Consider the following 17,323-nt stretch of genomic DNA (forward strand, 5'->3'; position numbering starts at 1 on the left):
GGGCTCAGCCCCTCCCTTGTGAAAAGGAGAAACAAGGAGGGGGTCGAGCCCCTTCCCCGTAACCCATACAAGGAGACAAGGAGGGAGCTCGGCCCCTCCCTGGCGAAAGAGGAAAACAAGGAGGGGGTTGAGCCCCTTCCCTGTATCTCATATAACAAGGAGACAGGGACGGGCTCAGCCCCTCCCTGGCGAAATAGGGAACAGGGAGGGACGTCGAGCCCCTCCCTCGCATCCTGTAAAACAGGGAGACAGGGAGGGAGCTCAGCCCCTCCCTAGCGAAAAAGGAAAAAGGGAGGGGGTTGAGCCCCTCCCTTACATTCCCGTTTAACAGGGAGGGGGTTCGGCCCCTCCTTGGCGAAAAAGGAAACAGAGAGGGGGTCGAGCCCCTCCCTCGCATTTTGAGAAGGCATGGAGAGGGTCAGCCCCTCCACTGCTAAAGTTGAAAGGACCGGGGCAAGGGCCTTGCCCCTGCCGATCGACCCAATACAAACGACAGGGGGCGTCGCCGTTGTCGTCCTACCGACGAAGATAAAAGGGGGATGATGAAGAAGAAAACGAAAGAATACATTAGAGGAAAGAGGGGGGGTTAGGGGCATACCTGGAGGTCACCAACGTCGACAGACGAACAAGAGAGAGAGTCAGGCGAGGGTGAGAGGGGAGCAGAGAAAGAATGAGGGAGAGGGAGCTGCTGTTGAGGGGGCGAGGGGGTCAGTCGGACGAAAGCTCACTGTAAGGAAACGAGAGCAGGAGAGAGGAGAGGCGTCGAGAGAGAGAGAGCGAGTTGGGGGATTTCCTCTTCTGTGAAAGAGGAAACCCTCCCTGTACGCTTATTTAAAGGCATTAGGGGGAGGGGGGGTTTGGATCCAGGTCGGATCCAGATCCAACTATTTTTTTTAATGAGGCTTTACATACTCTCGACTAGAGGTATGGTTTTTGTAAAAATATCTCTGACAAAGAGCGTTTTTTGGTTCGAAAAAAAAGAAAAGTTGGGTCCCAAATTTGTCGAACCTTTCAAGATCTTAGATCGGTGAGGCAGTTTACCATGTGACGCTACCTCAATACGCTCAAATCCACGTATTTATGCTAAGAAAGTATGTTTGTGACCCATCACACATCATTCACTACGATGATATAGATATTCAAAGGGACTTGACGTTCGAAAAAAGACCGATAGCAATCGTTGATCGACAAGACCAAGTGTTTAGGTCAAAAACGATATCACATGTCAAGGTCTGTTGGCATCGTCACGAAATCGAAGAATGTACATGGAAGCTAGAGGATATAAAAAAAAAATACCCTAACTTGTAATTTGAACAGACAAAATTAATTTAAAGAGAGTAGGATATAAAATCCAATGAAAATAAATAAATAAACCCAAGACGAATCTTGGATCTAAGAGAGCAAGTTTCTGAAATGCTTCAAAATTCAAAGGCCTCTAATTTTCCTAGACCATCAAATTGTCAAGGTCAGCAAGTTTTTGAAATGATTCAAAAATAAAAGGCCTCTAGTTATAATTTCAATGCTCATAAAATCACATTTTGTAATTGAAAAAACCTAATATGCAAAACATGCTTAGAAGATCAAAAATGTATTGGCACGCGCGCGCGCACACACACACACCGTTAGGTTCCTTCAAAATATCCTAATTGCAGTTGCCTTTTGCTTAATCTGAACATGTGGACGCGTTTGTCATAGTTTACTCGGTATAAAAAACATCATATTATTTTTCACACTTGGACGTGTTTTCAGAGATAAAAATCAATGCATCACCAAACAAAGGTTTAGCTTGAGCAAAAAACAACTGCAGGAATTTTTTGAAAGGACCTCACAGCATTCAATGGATGCATTTTATACATCTTACAATTTCCACTGCTGAGGGAACATTCGATGGATGCATTCTATACAATGATCTTTTCTATATGCACATCATGCAATTCTACTACTACGAGGGAACATACAAATTCATCAACTCAGACGAAAGGAAACATCAGTGCACAGGCTCCCGTAACATGAAAGATTGATATATTAGAAACATGCAGATGTCGATCATAATTTTATGTCCCATGGGCGTATCCAGTAACAACAGCCTGTCTGGATATGTAACCTTACAAATTTCAGGCATGTCTCCAGCTTATACAGGTCGGGGACGGACGCCTCCACCCTATGTACATCAACAAAAAATAAATAATAGCCTTTCCCTCAGCATATATGTAATATATGTACAAAACTCCAGACGGGGGGAAGCCACAAGCTCATTTAGATAGAGCAATGCTCTGTACCACCCATACTTTTTGTTTTAAGGACAAGCCACGATTAGTCAGGGCTTGTGGAAGAACTGGACCACAGCAGTTGGGTGAGCAATCTATTAGACATGTCACTGAATTGACATATGATCAACTTAAATCAAATCCAGCGTCTGCACTTATTGCGTACATCAATTTCATTTCCATTTTCTCCTTGCTGAGAACACACGCGAACAAACACAACAGCTAAGCAACTTGTAAAAGACCATGAAAAAAGGTGGTCTTTCAATAACATAAGAGGATGCGAACGTATACCTTTTGTAAGGAGGAAGCTTTAAAAGATTCATACAAGTTGCAGAGGTTGGTAATCGATCAAGGGTGTCAGACGCATCTTCAGTAGCGGCCCTACAGATTGCACAAAAGAACGAACATGAGTAAGATCTTGTTTTATAGGTGCTAGTACAGAAACGAAAAACTTATCAAAAATGCACCTTTGTATACAAAATCTTGGTTCCAAGTACTTGAATCCAGGAAGGGGTCCACGAGAGCATCCAGTAACAAACCTGAGATATCAATAGCAAATCACAATTTATTTCTTTATTTTTTATTTTCTGTTAGGGGCAGGTCGAGACATGTACATGTGAGCATTACTGACATAAACTCCACTGAATCAAGTCACTGGCAATCTATCACTGTAAAGCACAAAGGATCTGCACTGTGAGACCGCCAAGGTTGTTGAAGGCCCCAAGCGTATGAGCCAGAAAAGCTTTTGCTTAATCATGCTTTATACAGAAACTGGGGCTTGGCATGATTCACATAAACGACTTGATAAAAAAAAAAATAACAGCATTGACTCTGCAGACATGCAAGTAATATCCAAAGGTTATCAACTGAAAATGTGGCATAGCTAATTAAATTCTGAAAAAGGAAGGCAGCAGCAAAGAGAACATGTTAATCTTCTTCCAGGGTTTTCATGTGTTAAATTATTCCTTGTGTAAATCCCAAGGTCGAACTGCCAATTATTTGAACCCAAAATATCCCGAAAACTGGGTTCGGAAGCGTGATACTTCTCACTTCCAAAACTTGATGAAAACCTCGATTAACCCATGCTTCTTTTATGCTTTCCACACGCTTCATCTATTCTTCTTGTATGTTCTCTTACTCAACTTCTCATATTTTTAGTGTTTTCTCTTTCTCACTCACTTCCATGTGCTTTCTCTAAATTGGTAGCCATCATTTTTAGATTTTGTTAAAAATTTAATTCTTACACTAAAAAATCCTGAAATTTAATATTAGTCACTTTTATTTTAGCTTTTATTTGTGTTTCATTTTGATTCTCATTCAATATATATATATATATATATATATATATATATATATATATATATATATATATATATATATATAATTCCTCGCTTCCCACTTCCTATACATTTTAAAATGCATCGCTTCTCGCTTCCGCTTCCCGTACCGTTTCGAGCTTTTGCTTCCTAGTCTGGTAACCTTGGTTCTTCCACAAACTTCACAAAAGTATTTTTCTGTCCAGCCTTTCTATCACATGCATTTTCTTCAGGTCTCTAAAATTCATTTAATTTAGCAACCATTAATCATCACATGACATCATGCTAGATGGGAAGAACAATGTGCCAAATATTTGACTTTAGACAATTCAACGGCATATGAACACATATATTGTACCAACAGATTTCCAGTTTAAACATATGAATCATTATCATCTAGGTTGACAGTTAACACATGATTGTGCACCCGAGTCACCAGGAGTCTTTATGATCTTTACTTGCATTAAGGTCGTACCAATGCATGTGCAAATTATCTCTAAAGTTGATCAGAGCATGTGTAATATTTTCCACTCGTTGGATGTGATTTTAAAAAAAATAATTTCCTTGAGCAGGAAATAGGGAATTACTTCACAAAGAACAGGTGAAGAATATGGTGTAATGCTAAGACGTGAAAAAGTTGTTAGGCAAGCAAATTGCTGGATTTTATTGTAGTAAAAGTAGAAATTGGGCCCAATTTTGCCAACTATGAAATGATGAACTTAAGTGAAAAAATGTCAAAAGTCATTTCCAAAAATATGTGCTTTGCTTAACAAATTTCAACAATTCAAAAAGAATTTCATCCTTGAAAGATATTATATGGAGGCAATCCCATGCATGGAACTAACACTGAGCAAGGGAAGAAAAAAGTTTTGACAAGAAATAGAATCATAAAACCCCGTCAGACACCATGCAATGCACAAAGAATCATGCTCGCATTCACACGCAAACATATGCATGCATTTGTGCAACCAAATGCTCACACACACAGTATATCATGGATAATATAATATCAAAAGATTGGTATAATCAAGCACCAATAGTAAAATAAAAACAAGGTCCAGATCCAACATTTTAAGCATACTTGCATAATATTTCCCATTGACATGCTGAGAAGACAATTGAAACTAACTGGTAGTATGTCGTCAACAGGCAGGAGTACATAATTTGACAAGACAGGACAAGAATACATACTTCAAAAATTTCTTTTGGTGCTCTGGTGAGAAGCCCCTTAGGACTTCCCAAAACATCTCAATGACAGGATGCTTCTGTTGGAAAGGAGAAAAATCAGAGATGATTAGAAATGCTCAACAAAAATACCACTGGAAAAGGACAGAATAACATAAAAATATAAAGTTCTGCATTATTGATAACAGCCTCTAGAAAGAATATTAAATTCATGAGCATATCCACAAAAAATTGCTCAAAGAAGCAGGCAGGGTTATTTTTGTAACTTATAAGTCCTTTATTCTATTATGTAACGACTGGATTTCAAGTACCAAGAGAAACCTACTACAAGGATGCGTTAGTTTTCATGTTGCATGTTGACATGGTTAGATACAGAGATAGATGGGAAACACATCACTAGAGATGGAGATGGCCATAATTTAGATGGACGTTGTCAGTGTCATGTTTGATCAAATCCATCCATTTCTAGCAAGATATCCATACCAAAAACTATTCCTTTTAAAACTTCCCCTATAGTTTCTTTAGCCTACAGGCAGTCAAGTAAATAGGTTATTTCTGAATTGCAATAACTATAATACAGCATTCATGCATTATTAACTGAGATTACACAGACATAAACAAACACGTATAGCTGAACATGCAGTTTTACATAGCCACCACATCACACCAAGTGGCTTCTGTGTCATATCTGGTACCCATCTCACTGCTTTTCACATAGAGGTATGAACCACACATTAAAGGAACACGGGTTACTTCTGTTTAATCAGGATATCTTTTATTGAGCCTCTGGCTCCATCCAACATGATTAAAGCCTGGTAAATGCATATAACCTTCTAAAACCCTCTTCCTCCATATCTAATTTTCACATGAAAAATCTCATGCCTTCTTATTCTCTCCAGTCTCTTCTACTTCTTCCATATGTCATATAGCTATGGGGTGCAGGTACGGGTTCGAGGGTATGACACAGCAATTTCTAAAAATGCAGGTACAAGGGTATGATGCTATATACATAGAGAGTCACTATAATATGAGAACTAGAAATAGGAGAACTACTGTGTGAACTGGGCATTTCCCAAACTGTTTTTGCAAATTCAACCATGTAGATGTGATCAGCATGGTGAATTTGCTAGAAATCAACTGTTGGATTGTGTATTATCGATGACAAATACAATCTTTGGATGCTTGAATATTTATGAAGATTTTAAAGCCTTAAAACATTTTGTTTATGCATCATAATCAGATGATTCAAGAGCTGGCCCTCATAAAACCAAGCATGTAGATCACATCCGTACAGTTAGATTTAAGAGAAAAGCACAAAAATCCATGGAAATCGTGGTTCACGCCGTAGTTCTCATATTCTAGTATATATATGTCGTGATATGGAACCCGAGGCACACAACATAAATTAAAAATAGTAATGTTTTTATGACAAGGATTGCAAATGAATACAAAAAAGTCATTATGCTTTATCATAATGCATTTAACAAAGGCATAGAAAACCACAAACTGGTTTAACGACAACAAATAATTAAAAATATAAATCTTGATTTAATAAACTGAATAATAAATAACATAAACTTACGCATCATACGATTACACACATCTCATGTTTACATTACATACATTCACAAACCCATTACTCTCTCACACTCACTAATATATTAAGAGGGCTAGCCTAACGGCTAGTTGGAGAGCTCCAATGGCTAGTTGGACTCCCATCCAACTAGCTGTTAGGCACTATGCCTAACAGCTAGCTGGTCATTTTGAAATATGACCAAAAGGGAAAAAACAATTATTTAGTCATCCTAAGAATGACCAAGATAAGAACAAAAATAAAAAATAAGAAAATACCTAAACTAGCCTAAAAATATACTTTTAAATATACTTAACCCCTAAACCTAATAGGTATACAATACATGAGTATACCTTGAATAAAAGAAGAGATAAATACAAAAAAATATAAGACATCAAAAAGACATTGTTTAACTATACATATAATGTGTTTAAATTGAATTAAAATCCAAACCCATATATAAAAATATGGGGCCTGGATCGAGTTAAAATCCAAACCTATATCTTTATATATGGGTTTGGATTTTAACTTAATCCAAACCCATATATTATTAGAACAAACTAGTGGGCAGGCACGTGCATCTGCACATGAGAGAGATAGAGCACCATCTAAATTGTTGAAATAAGAATGAAATTGAGGATGATTATCAATGTAAAATCTAATTTTAGGAATAGCATTAGAGCTTCATACACATGGAAATTAGTAATTATAAATAAAGATTATGTTTTTTAAAAATTATTAAAAATATAAATATACATAAATTTTAGAAATCATTGCACAATATGACTATATATAATAAGAAAGATAGAAATGGAAAGGATAATATAAAAAAAAGTTACAATGTGATAGTGCTTAGGGTGCAAATAGGTCAGGCTTGTGTTAGATACCCAAACCCGAATAGTCGGGTATGGGCATGAAAAATTTTGACCTAAATATTGTTCAGGCTGACGCAAAACTATACAGTGTAACATGTGGGTAGGGTTTGGGATATAATTTTTCTTGGATATGTGATCCAATGCGGCTGACCCAAATATTTTATATGTATTTTTTAATGAAACTACACATTTTTAATAATAATTTGGAGTAAATATAGTCAGGCGTAAATATGCTGTAACGTAGGTTGAAACCAAGTTTAACCTGACCCCATTCTATGTGTGCATAGATATTGGTAGATCAAAAGTTCAACTTTTGTCTGATATGTTTTGGGTTCAGATCCTTAAAGTATGAATGAAATCTCTCTCTCTCTCTCTCTCTCTCTCTCTCTCTCTCTCTCTCTCTCTCTCTCTCTCTCTCTCTCTCTCTCTCTCTCTCTCTCGTTTAAGATGATGTTTACATCTTAAACATGTATTTAGTTTCAATTTTGTTAATTAATTTGTAACTTGTTAATTAGTTGCTAAATTTTTCATGTTTTACATTTTTTAGATCAAAATAAACCTGTCATGCGGAAAGCTAAAGATGTCATTTATGCAATGATGAATGACAATGAAGCAGCAGAAGATGTTATACTAGAACTTTTAACATTTGTAGACAAAAAAAGTGTTGGTACTAAAGATGCAACAAGACAAATTTGAAACCAAACTTCTCTGTATTGTATTAGTGGTCTTCATGTTGATACTACAAAGATAAAACCAATAGCTGTCAAGCTATTAGCATATCTTCAGCTGAGTGAGCACATATAATGTAAAGTGAAATAGGATGAATGGAAAGCCTTGTACAAAAGGAGGGTGTCAAATATTTAAAGCACAATGATGTGCAAGAAAACATGAAACTTTGCAATAGGCAAGAGAAATGAAAATACCTCATGATATCCACCAGCATAATGTGCACTTGAGCATAAGTCATCAACATCCATACCATCAAGTGATCCTGAAATAAGAAGCTGGAAGACAACAAGATAGAAGAAACAACATTAGTTTCTTAAAATAAAAGCGAACAACACTTGTTCAAGTAATTCCACAACAACGTACACCTCTTCATTAGAATGAAAACCTAAAGAAATTGAATGCAAAGGCAAATGTAAAAGAAAGATAAGTCTTGCAATCTCTAAACTAAAATTTGCATTTCACCAAAGAAGAGCCAAAAGTGAAAAAAAAAGAGATATAATCAAGTGAAGACGAAAAAAAACCATTCATATTTACAGTAGGGGTGACTTGCGAATGTCACCAAGTTGACAGGATGTCACAAGTTCGAAACCCACAGGTGGCGTCCCTTGCCACAAGGTCGAAGTTGGGTGTATGTAATGAAACAAGAGTTCACAATTACAATGCCAACGAAGGGCTACACAAGTGTACAAATATACTATGGTCTCTAATAGACCGATGACAATTTCATAAAAGAGATACACAAAAGCACAAATTCCACAAAAACACAAAGGCACAAAACCCACAAGAGCACAATAGAAAAATAGATCTTATAATAGCACATGAAATGCTTTAGAAAAGCAAGAGATACACAGTGAGGTGAGGCTCTATTTATAGAGCCTCACATGCCTTTAAGGGAGGCAGTCCAACAGTCGTTGGACTGTCACCCTAACAGCTCTTTTGAATTTACAATAAAAAAAATAAAAGAAAATAAAAAAGACCTTACAATACCTAATGGATTGTACTAAAATACATATTATTAAATAATGAAAATACACTTGATATACGTATATTGTATAAATATATGTATATCAGTTAGGTATAATATTCACAGTATTTTAATACTCGCCCTCAAACTTACGATGAAATCACGATAGTTTGTGAAGAAGATATAAGAATCTTGGTAGAGAAAGAGCTTTGGTGAAGAAGTCCGCAATCGAAAACTCAGACTGAACATATGGTAAAGTAATCATCCCTTTCAAGTATTCTTCTCGAACATAGTGGCAATTCATCTCAATATGTTTCGTTCGCTCATGAAATGTGTGATTGTTGGCTATATATATGGCACTTTTGTTATAACAGCATATTTTTGAAAGTTCTGAAACATCAATACACAAATCTGAAAGTAATGATCTTATCCACACGACCTCGGTTGTTATAGTCATCGTCCTATACTCAACTTCCGTGGGAAATAAAGAAACTTTCTGTTGTTTTTTGCATCGCCAAGAAATGAGGGAATCACCTACAAATACACAACTTGTAGTTGAGTGACGGTTATTGTGATCTCCTCCCCAATCAGAATCAGTATAAGCAATAAGATTTAAAGAGGATAAGAATAGCCATTTAGATATAGTATTCTTGATATATCGAACTATTTTTAATATGGCAGTCATGTGAACCGATGTGAGTGCATATTGAAACTGACTTGCAGTATGTATTACATGTTGCAATGTTTTGCCTGGTAATAGATAGGCACATTAATGATTCGATAAGTTGCCTATAAGGAGTTGGATCATCTAATAAAACTACGTCTTCAGCTCTCATTTTAGCAATAATATCAGCTGCAAACTTCATTTGAGACAAAATGCACCCTCTTGGCGAGTATGCTACTTAAATTTTTAAAAAATATCTCAAAAAACCAAGGTCAGTCATATCAAAAGATTTTTTAAGCATAATTTTAATTTCTTCAATTTTCTTCTGATCATTCTCAATGACGATCATATCATCAACATACAAAAGCAGAATAAGTGAGATTTGAATCCAAGATTCAACACAGTTCCACTAAAACAATCATACCATGCTTTAGGAGCTTGTTTAAACCCATATAAAAACTTTTGAAGATGAAGAATCATTCCATTTTCAATAGTCAGACCAGTTATAAGTTGGTTATCTTTCTTTACTTAGTCCATTAATAGACTCAAAATGATCAATGTCATTACTATCAATAATTTCATTATTTGATTTAGGTAACAAATCATATAAGGCATACTGAGATTCTTCCTTAGGTTTTTCAAGATCAATTTCATTTTCAAGAAATTTTACATTTCTAGAAACATAAAGTTTATCATTTGTTGGATCATAACATAGATGGGCTTTTTTATTTTTGGCATATGTAAGAAAAACACATTTTATAGCTTTAGGAGAGAGTTTGTTATATTTTTCAAGAAGCACAAAACATTTGCATCCAAATACCCTTAGTCTTTTCAAATCGAGAGAGATTTTAAAAAGTTTTTCAATAGGGGATTTGTTTTCCAAAGTTTAAGAAGGCATTCTATTTATTAGATATGCCGTGGTGAGAGCGGCTTTGGCCCAAAAATTTGTTGGAATTCCTTTTGAATTGAGTAGAGTCCTAGTAGTTTCAATAATGTGACGATGCTTTCGTTCGAAAATACCATTTTGTTGGGGTGTCTTAGGACAAGATATTTGGTGTAAAGTACCATGAGTTTTTAGATAGAATTAAAATTCATTTGAAAAAAATGTTTCCCTGAGTCGGAGTGGAAGACTTTAATATTTGTTTTAAATTGATTTTTAATTAGATTATGAAAATTTTTAAAACACGAAAAAACTTCGGATTTGAGTTTAAGGAAGTATATCCAAGTATGTCTACTAAAAACTAACATGAATAACCACATTTTGACATAACGGGGTGAGACTCCATACATTTGAATGCACTAACTCAAAGATTTCATTAAATAAAGAAGTTCTAGATCCAAAAGGCATCATTTGCATTTTTCCAAGTATACAATTTTCACATACAAATTCTTTATTCTTACAAAAAAAATTCAAAAATGAAAAATGCGATAATTTGCATATACTTGGGTGTCCTAATCTTTTATGCCAAAGATCTAAATTAATATCTTTGATATGATTACAAAAAGAGTTTTTGGGTAAACATAAAGAATCCATATAGTAAAGATCTTATCTTCTATGACCTTGCCCAGTCAGCTACGCTGACCGGAGATCTTGCACCCAACAAGGCTTAGATGAAAAGAATACTTTATACCCATAATAAAAAATTTGAGATACCGAAAAAACGTTTAAATCTAAATTTGGAATAACCCTCACAATTGGAATAAAATTTTTGTTTGAAATATTGTTGAGGTTTTCTATACTTTTAACTTTTAAAGAAGTACCATCGATGGTTGATACAAATGAAAAATATGAATTAGTGTAATCGGATAATAGAGACTCATTATGAGTCATGTGGAAAGAGGCGCTCGAATCCAAAATCCAAGAAGACCTACTCAGAAGAGAACAAGAGGAGATGGCGGCACCGGATGTAGAATGAGCGACTTTAAGAATTTGTGAGACGGCCTCTGCTATTTGGGCAATTGTTAAATCATTGAAGTTGTCCCCTTTCTTTGATTCTTGAGGTTTTTCAGTTACGACGGCCACTTTCTTGAGCTTGGGATAATCTAGTTTTATATGCCCTGATTCTTTACAATGATGACAAATAATTTTACATTTGTATCCTCCTTTGTATCATCTCTCATTATGTCCTTTATTGAATTTTCTTTCAAAGTGAGGTGGTTTATAAGTTTTTACAAAAAATTTGGATTTTGATACGGCAAGAACCTCATCATTTGACTTGTGCATTCCAAGTCTTGTTTCTTCTTAACAAATTTGAGCAAGAGCATCACTTATAGAAGGAGTTGAAGTCCTATGAAGCAATGAGGACCTAACTTGCTCAAATTCTGATCGGAGACCATAAAGAAAAGATAAAATGTTTTCTCTTTCAACTTGTAATTTCCTCATTTCAATAGCCGAACCTTGCCATTTTGGTTCTAACATAGCTAGTTCATCTCAAATAGGAGATAAAATAACATAAAAGTCTCTTACACTTGTATCTCCTTGTTCGGTATTACGTACCTTCTCTTGAAGATAATATAGCCTAGCCATATCTTTTTGAATGAAGGTGTTCTTTAGGAAAATCCATGCAGCACATGCCCTTTTAAATTTGATGATATTGATGGCGATTTTGAACTCCATGGTATTCATGAACCATGAAAGAATTTGAGCATTGGTAGCTTGCCAATCCTCCAACTTGTTTTGATATTCTTGCAAAGCTATCTCCTTTTCTTCTTCGGATAGGGCTTTAAATTGATCTCCTTCTCTTCTTGTCAATTTAAGGTGAGGTTCATTAGTGGTTTCACTAACAAAACCCCAAAGCTTTTACGTTTGATGTGATTTTTCATAGCGGTCACCCACATCAAATAGTCGTTTTCGTTGAGCTTGTAGAAGATGACGGAGGCGGAATCTCTTTCTCCCATAATGAAGAAGACTTGTGTTCAAGGACTAAGAATTGAAAAACACCACCACAAAAAGAGCAATCCCAAGATAGCTTTCACCACTTCAAGAACCTTGCTCTGACACCATGTAATGAAACAAGAGTGCACAATCACAATGCCACGAAGGGCTACACAAGTGCACAAGTATACTATGGTCTCTAATGGACCGATTACAATCTCATAAAAGAGATGTACAAAATCACGAATTCCACAAGAGTACAAAGGCACAAAATCCACAAAAGCACAATATAAAAAATGGATTTTGTATTAACACGCAAATGCTTTAGAAAAAGCATAATTTACATAGTGAGGTGAGGCTCTACTTATATAGCCTCACATGCCTTTAAGGAAGGCAGTCCAACAGTCGTTGGACTGCCTCCAATGGTCATATTTATGACCGTTGCGGCAGTCCAACGACTAGTTGGACTGTCATCTCAACAGCACTTTTGGATTTACAATAAAAAAAACAAAAAAATAAAGAAAATAAAAAAAGACCTTACAATCCCTAATGAACTGTAATAAAATACATATTATTAAGTGACCAAAATACCCCTGATATACGAATATTGTATAAATATACATATATCAGTTAAGTATAAATATATACACAGTATTTTAACAGTGTACTCCTCGGTGGGCAGGGTGGTCTCAAGGGTTTTACCAACTGGAGGTCAACCAATGTGCGGTCGGTGATTTGGGGGAGGGGGTGGATTGAATGGTGCGGTGTTTACCCTTGGAATATAAAAAAAAAAATCTGTTCAGTTTCCCACTAGGTACAAACAGTGAGAAAGCCCTAAAGAAATGGATTTCACCTAGAAGGAATAAAAAATGGGAGAATTTGGTAGGGCTTTCCTACACCAACTTGAATTGCTAAAGTGCATGCTCATTTTTCCCAAGTCTTGAATTTTACTTCAATCCTCTTCAAGCTCTAAAATGTTGGTTCTTCATTGAGTTTTTGTCATTTTGGGATTTCTCTCGATTGTTTTCTCCCTTGTGGTGGTTGTCGGTTGATTCCCCCTTCTTTTGCGTCATCGAAATATTTTCTTCTTTCTTTATACATTTTTTCCATCCAATACACCATCAAGAATTGGACTACCTACGAATCTATGTGGGTCTGTGCCAAACTTCCCTGTACTGTTGCTTATTCCTAAAAGAAAGACAAGTTCTCTATTTGATCTTATTTTACTTACCTGCATCTTGTTGGTGTAATATTTCATATTTGCATGGACAGTTTTCTCAACATTGTAAGCAGCAGTACTTTGATTGCTTGCTACAAAGCTGGCGTTGTACTGGGAGTTTTTTATGTCAAAGGGTTATAGACTTCCTGTATGTGCACACCACTGAACTCTCCTTTGGTGCTAGCAAACTCAATCTACTTTATCCTGAACATTTTCATCTTTGGTTTTCATGGTTTTAGAGTAGAGAAACTAGATTCTAAGGATTTTTTCATAGATCTGTAAAACCCTTGAAAAAAAATCGATTTTGGGTCGAGACCGAACCTGACCCGGATCCGAACACGGGTATACCCCCCCTCCCCCCGAGCTCTTTTTAAGAAGGTCGAGGGTTAGGGTTTCTCGTATGAGAAACCCTAACCTTCCCCTTCTCCTTTCGTCTGCCGCCGCTTGCCCTCTCTCCCTCTTTGCTGCGTTTTTTCGGCAGGCCACCGGCTACCACAGCGGTCGGCGACCCTCCGCCACAACCTGCCTCCCTCTCTCTGTTACCTCCTCTCCCTCTCGGTTTCCCAACCTCTCGAGTTCACCCTCTCTCGAGCACCTACTGTAACCGGAACCCTCACTAGAACACTCGTCTCGCTGGCAACGCCGCTTCTCAAGTAAACTTCTTTCTCTCTCTTTGTCTTCCCTCATGGTCTTTGTCTTCTTCGTCTTCCTAGACTCTATCTTCTTCTCCTCTTCCCGCTGTTTGCGGTAGAGGGGAGGGCATCGCTGCCCTCCCTCTCGCTCGCTCTGGGTCGGGTTCGCAAAGAAACCCCTCCCTGCACCCACCCTTTTTTTGTTTTTGCAGGGGAGGGGCTCGGTCCCCTCCCTGCGCCTCTGATTCGGAGAGGAGGGGCTCGGCCCCTCCTCGTTTCCCTTATGACCGACGGGCAAGGCTGGGCTCGGCCTGTCAGCCGAGCCCCCCTCCTCCCCTCTTCATCTCGCCCTTTTCCCCTCTCACTTGGGGTACAAGCGACAGTGGAGGGGCTTGGCCCCCTCCCTGCGCCTCTACTTCGCAGAGGAGGGGCTCGACCCTCCTCGTCTCCTTCCTGTCCGACGTGTGGGGCGGGGCCCGACCTGTCACCCGAGCCCACACTCCCGCCTACCGGCCCTCTATTTCGGGTCAGGCAGGGGCGAAGTGTTGGAAAGTGAGGATCTCCACATTCACCTGTGCAGGAAAGAGAAAAACGAGAAGAAGAAGAGGCTGCAAAAACTCGTTCTTTTAACTCCAGTGTGTTTTACATTCTATAAGAGGTTTAATATATAACTATTACATAACCTTTTTAGGGTACTAAAATACCCTCTAATAATACACGAATTTACAACAGACATCCATCACTTTGGATCTGGATCCGATCCATTATAGAAATCGGGTCCAGACCCGACTTAAATTAGAGAACCAAAAACGACTTCTTTTCAGCCTCCCTCAAGTTGTGCATGGTCCTAGACCATGAACAACTTGCCTTTTAGAAACCAGAATTTATCTTTCGTCAGTCCTTTGGTGAATATATCTGCAACTTGCTCTTCAGTTCGCACAAACATAGGTTCAATCTCTTTCTCTTCAACCTTCTTTCTGACGAAATGTTGATCAATCTCAATATGCTTTGCTCGACTGTGATAGATGGGGTTAAAGGACATATTGATGGCACTTTGATTATCACACAACAGGAGTGAACGAACAATCGGTTCTCCCATCTCTGTTAAGAGATGTCTTATCCATGTAGCCTCAGCAGTCGCAGCAGCCATCGATCTGTACTTCGCCTTTGCACTTGACCTAGCGACTGCCTTTTGCTTTCTACTACTCCAAGAGACCATGTTGGATCCAATGAAACTACAATAACCAGATACAGACCGTCGTTCATCTGGGTCACCCGCCCAATCAGCATCAGCATATATAATTATTTCATGACCACCTTTATTTAATTCACTTTTCCTGTACACCAGCCCATCACCAACTGTACCCTTTAGATAACGAAGTATTCGCTTAACTGCCTCCATGTGCGATGTATGAGGTTCATGCATAAACTGAGATACTTGATTTACCGAATAGACTATGTCAGGTCTGGTAAAGGTCAGATATTGTAACATGCCCACGATGCTGCGATATCTAGTGGGATCCTTATATAGATCTCCTTCTTTGGAACTCAATTTTTGATGGACGATGCTTGGAGTTGCCAATGGCTTACAATCTTTCATGCCTGCTCTACTAAGAATATCCATCGTGTATTTGTGTTGAGTAAGAGTAAGTGTATCACACGTTTTATCAACTTCTACTCCAAGAAAATATCGCAGATCACCGAGATCTTTCATTTTGAATCTCTGATTTAATATATTCTTTACCTCCTCAATATGATTTCTGTAGTTCCCTGTGATGATAATATCATCGACGTAAATTAGCAGAAGAGTGGTTACATCTCGTTCATTGTAGATGAATAATGAGTGATCTAGAAGAGACCGAGAGAAACCGTGCTTCTGTATTTCCAACGAAAAACTCTCGAACCAGGACCGAGAAGCTTGCTTCAATCCATATAAAGCTCTTTTCAACTTGCATACATAATGATTGGCATCTTGTTCTGCATACCCGATGGGTTGTTCCATATATACCTCTTCTTTTAGGTCCCCATGTAAAAATGCATTTTTAACATCTAGCTGGCTCAACGTCCATCCATGTTCAATGGCAAGACCCAACACAATACGAATGGTTCCCATCTTAACAACAGGGCTGAAGGTTTCATCAAAATCTTGTCCTTGTTCTTGTGTGAACCCTTTAGCTACAAGTCTAGTTTTATACCTTTCAATGCTCCCATCTGGTTTATATTTTATCTTGTATACCCATCTCGACCCAACTACATTCCTGTCAAGTGGTCTAGGCACAATTTCCCAGGTACCACATTCATGTAAAGCTTTCATCTCTTCATTCATTGCTTCGATTCATCTTCTAGAGTTGGCAGCTTAATAAAAAGTGAGAGGCTCATCCTCTTTATTTATGGATGTTAGGAACAGTTGAAAATCCAATGAAAATTTTTTATAACCCACCTGTCAAGCGGATGTCGGGCCCGCGTGGATCTTCTGATGTTGTCCAACATATGTGGAGCGGAAGTAGAAGGACCAGAATCATTATCACGAGAAGTGGATGAGGGCTCTTGCTCTTTTTCTCGCCGGGTGTATACAATACCTTTATACTTTACTGGCTCCAAGTTTTGTGTGGTAACCTCTTCTGTTTGGGGTATATTTGATGACTCCTGACATATTTCCTTCTGGCTGCAATCTGCAGGACAATCTTCTCTAGCATTAGAGAAGAGTTCTGAATTTAACCATGGATCACACCTCAACACTTGAACCTGAACTAGCAATATGAGAACTTGGATCAACAGGCTGATTGTGAAAATTCATCTCGTCAAAAACGACATTCCTAGATATTTTGACACGTTTGCTCAATGGATCATAACACCTATACCCCTTATAGTCTTCAGCATATCCCACGAACCTGCATTTCAATGCTTTATCTTGAAACTTATTTCCCAATGAGTTGTCAACGTGAACATAGCAAACACATCCAAACACACGTAATTCATGATAGTCAGGATGTATTCCAAATAAAGAGAAAAAAGGAGACTTAT

At 37.7% G+C, this 17,323-nt stretch overlaps 1 protein-coding gene across 1 annotated transcript in view; it reads right to left on the reverse strand.

The window, feature by feature from the left end:
- Positions 1-2,008: 2,008 nt before the first annotated feature.
- Positions 2,009-17,323, reverse strand: part of LOC149826780 (E3 ubiquitin-protein ligase UPL6-like) — a 146,926-nt gene continuing 131,611 nt past the window's right edge. The window contains exons 22-26 of the mRNA XM_090018976.1: positions 8,140-8,220; positions 4,775-4,848; positions 2,735-2,806; positions 2,559-2,648; positions 2,009-2,460 (exon numbers count right to left, since the gene is read on the reverse strand). Coding sequence (XP_089875102.1) covers positions 2,394-2,460; positions 2,559-2,648; positions 2,735-2,806; positions 4,775-4,848; positions 8,140-8,220 — 384 coding nt within the window. The 3' untranslated portion in view covers positions 2,009-2,393. The remainder of the gene's footprint in view (positions 2,461-2,558; positions 2,649-2,734; positions 2,807-4,774; positions 4,849-8,139; positions 8,221-17,323) is intronic.

Source organism: Nuphar pumila, chromosome 10 (assembly GCF_984573655.1).
Source record: "Nuphar pumila chromosome 10, dmNupPumi1.hap1.1, whole genome shotgun sequence".
NCBI classification, from domain to species: domain Eukaryota; kingdom Viridiplantae; phylum Streptophyta; class Magnoliopsida; order Nymphaeales; family Nymphaeaceae; genus Nuphar; species Nuphar pumila.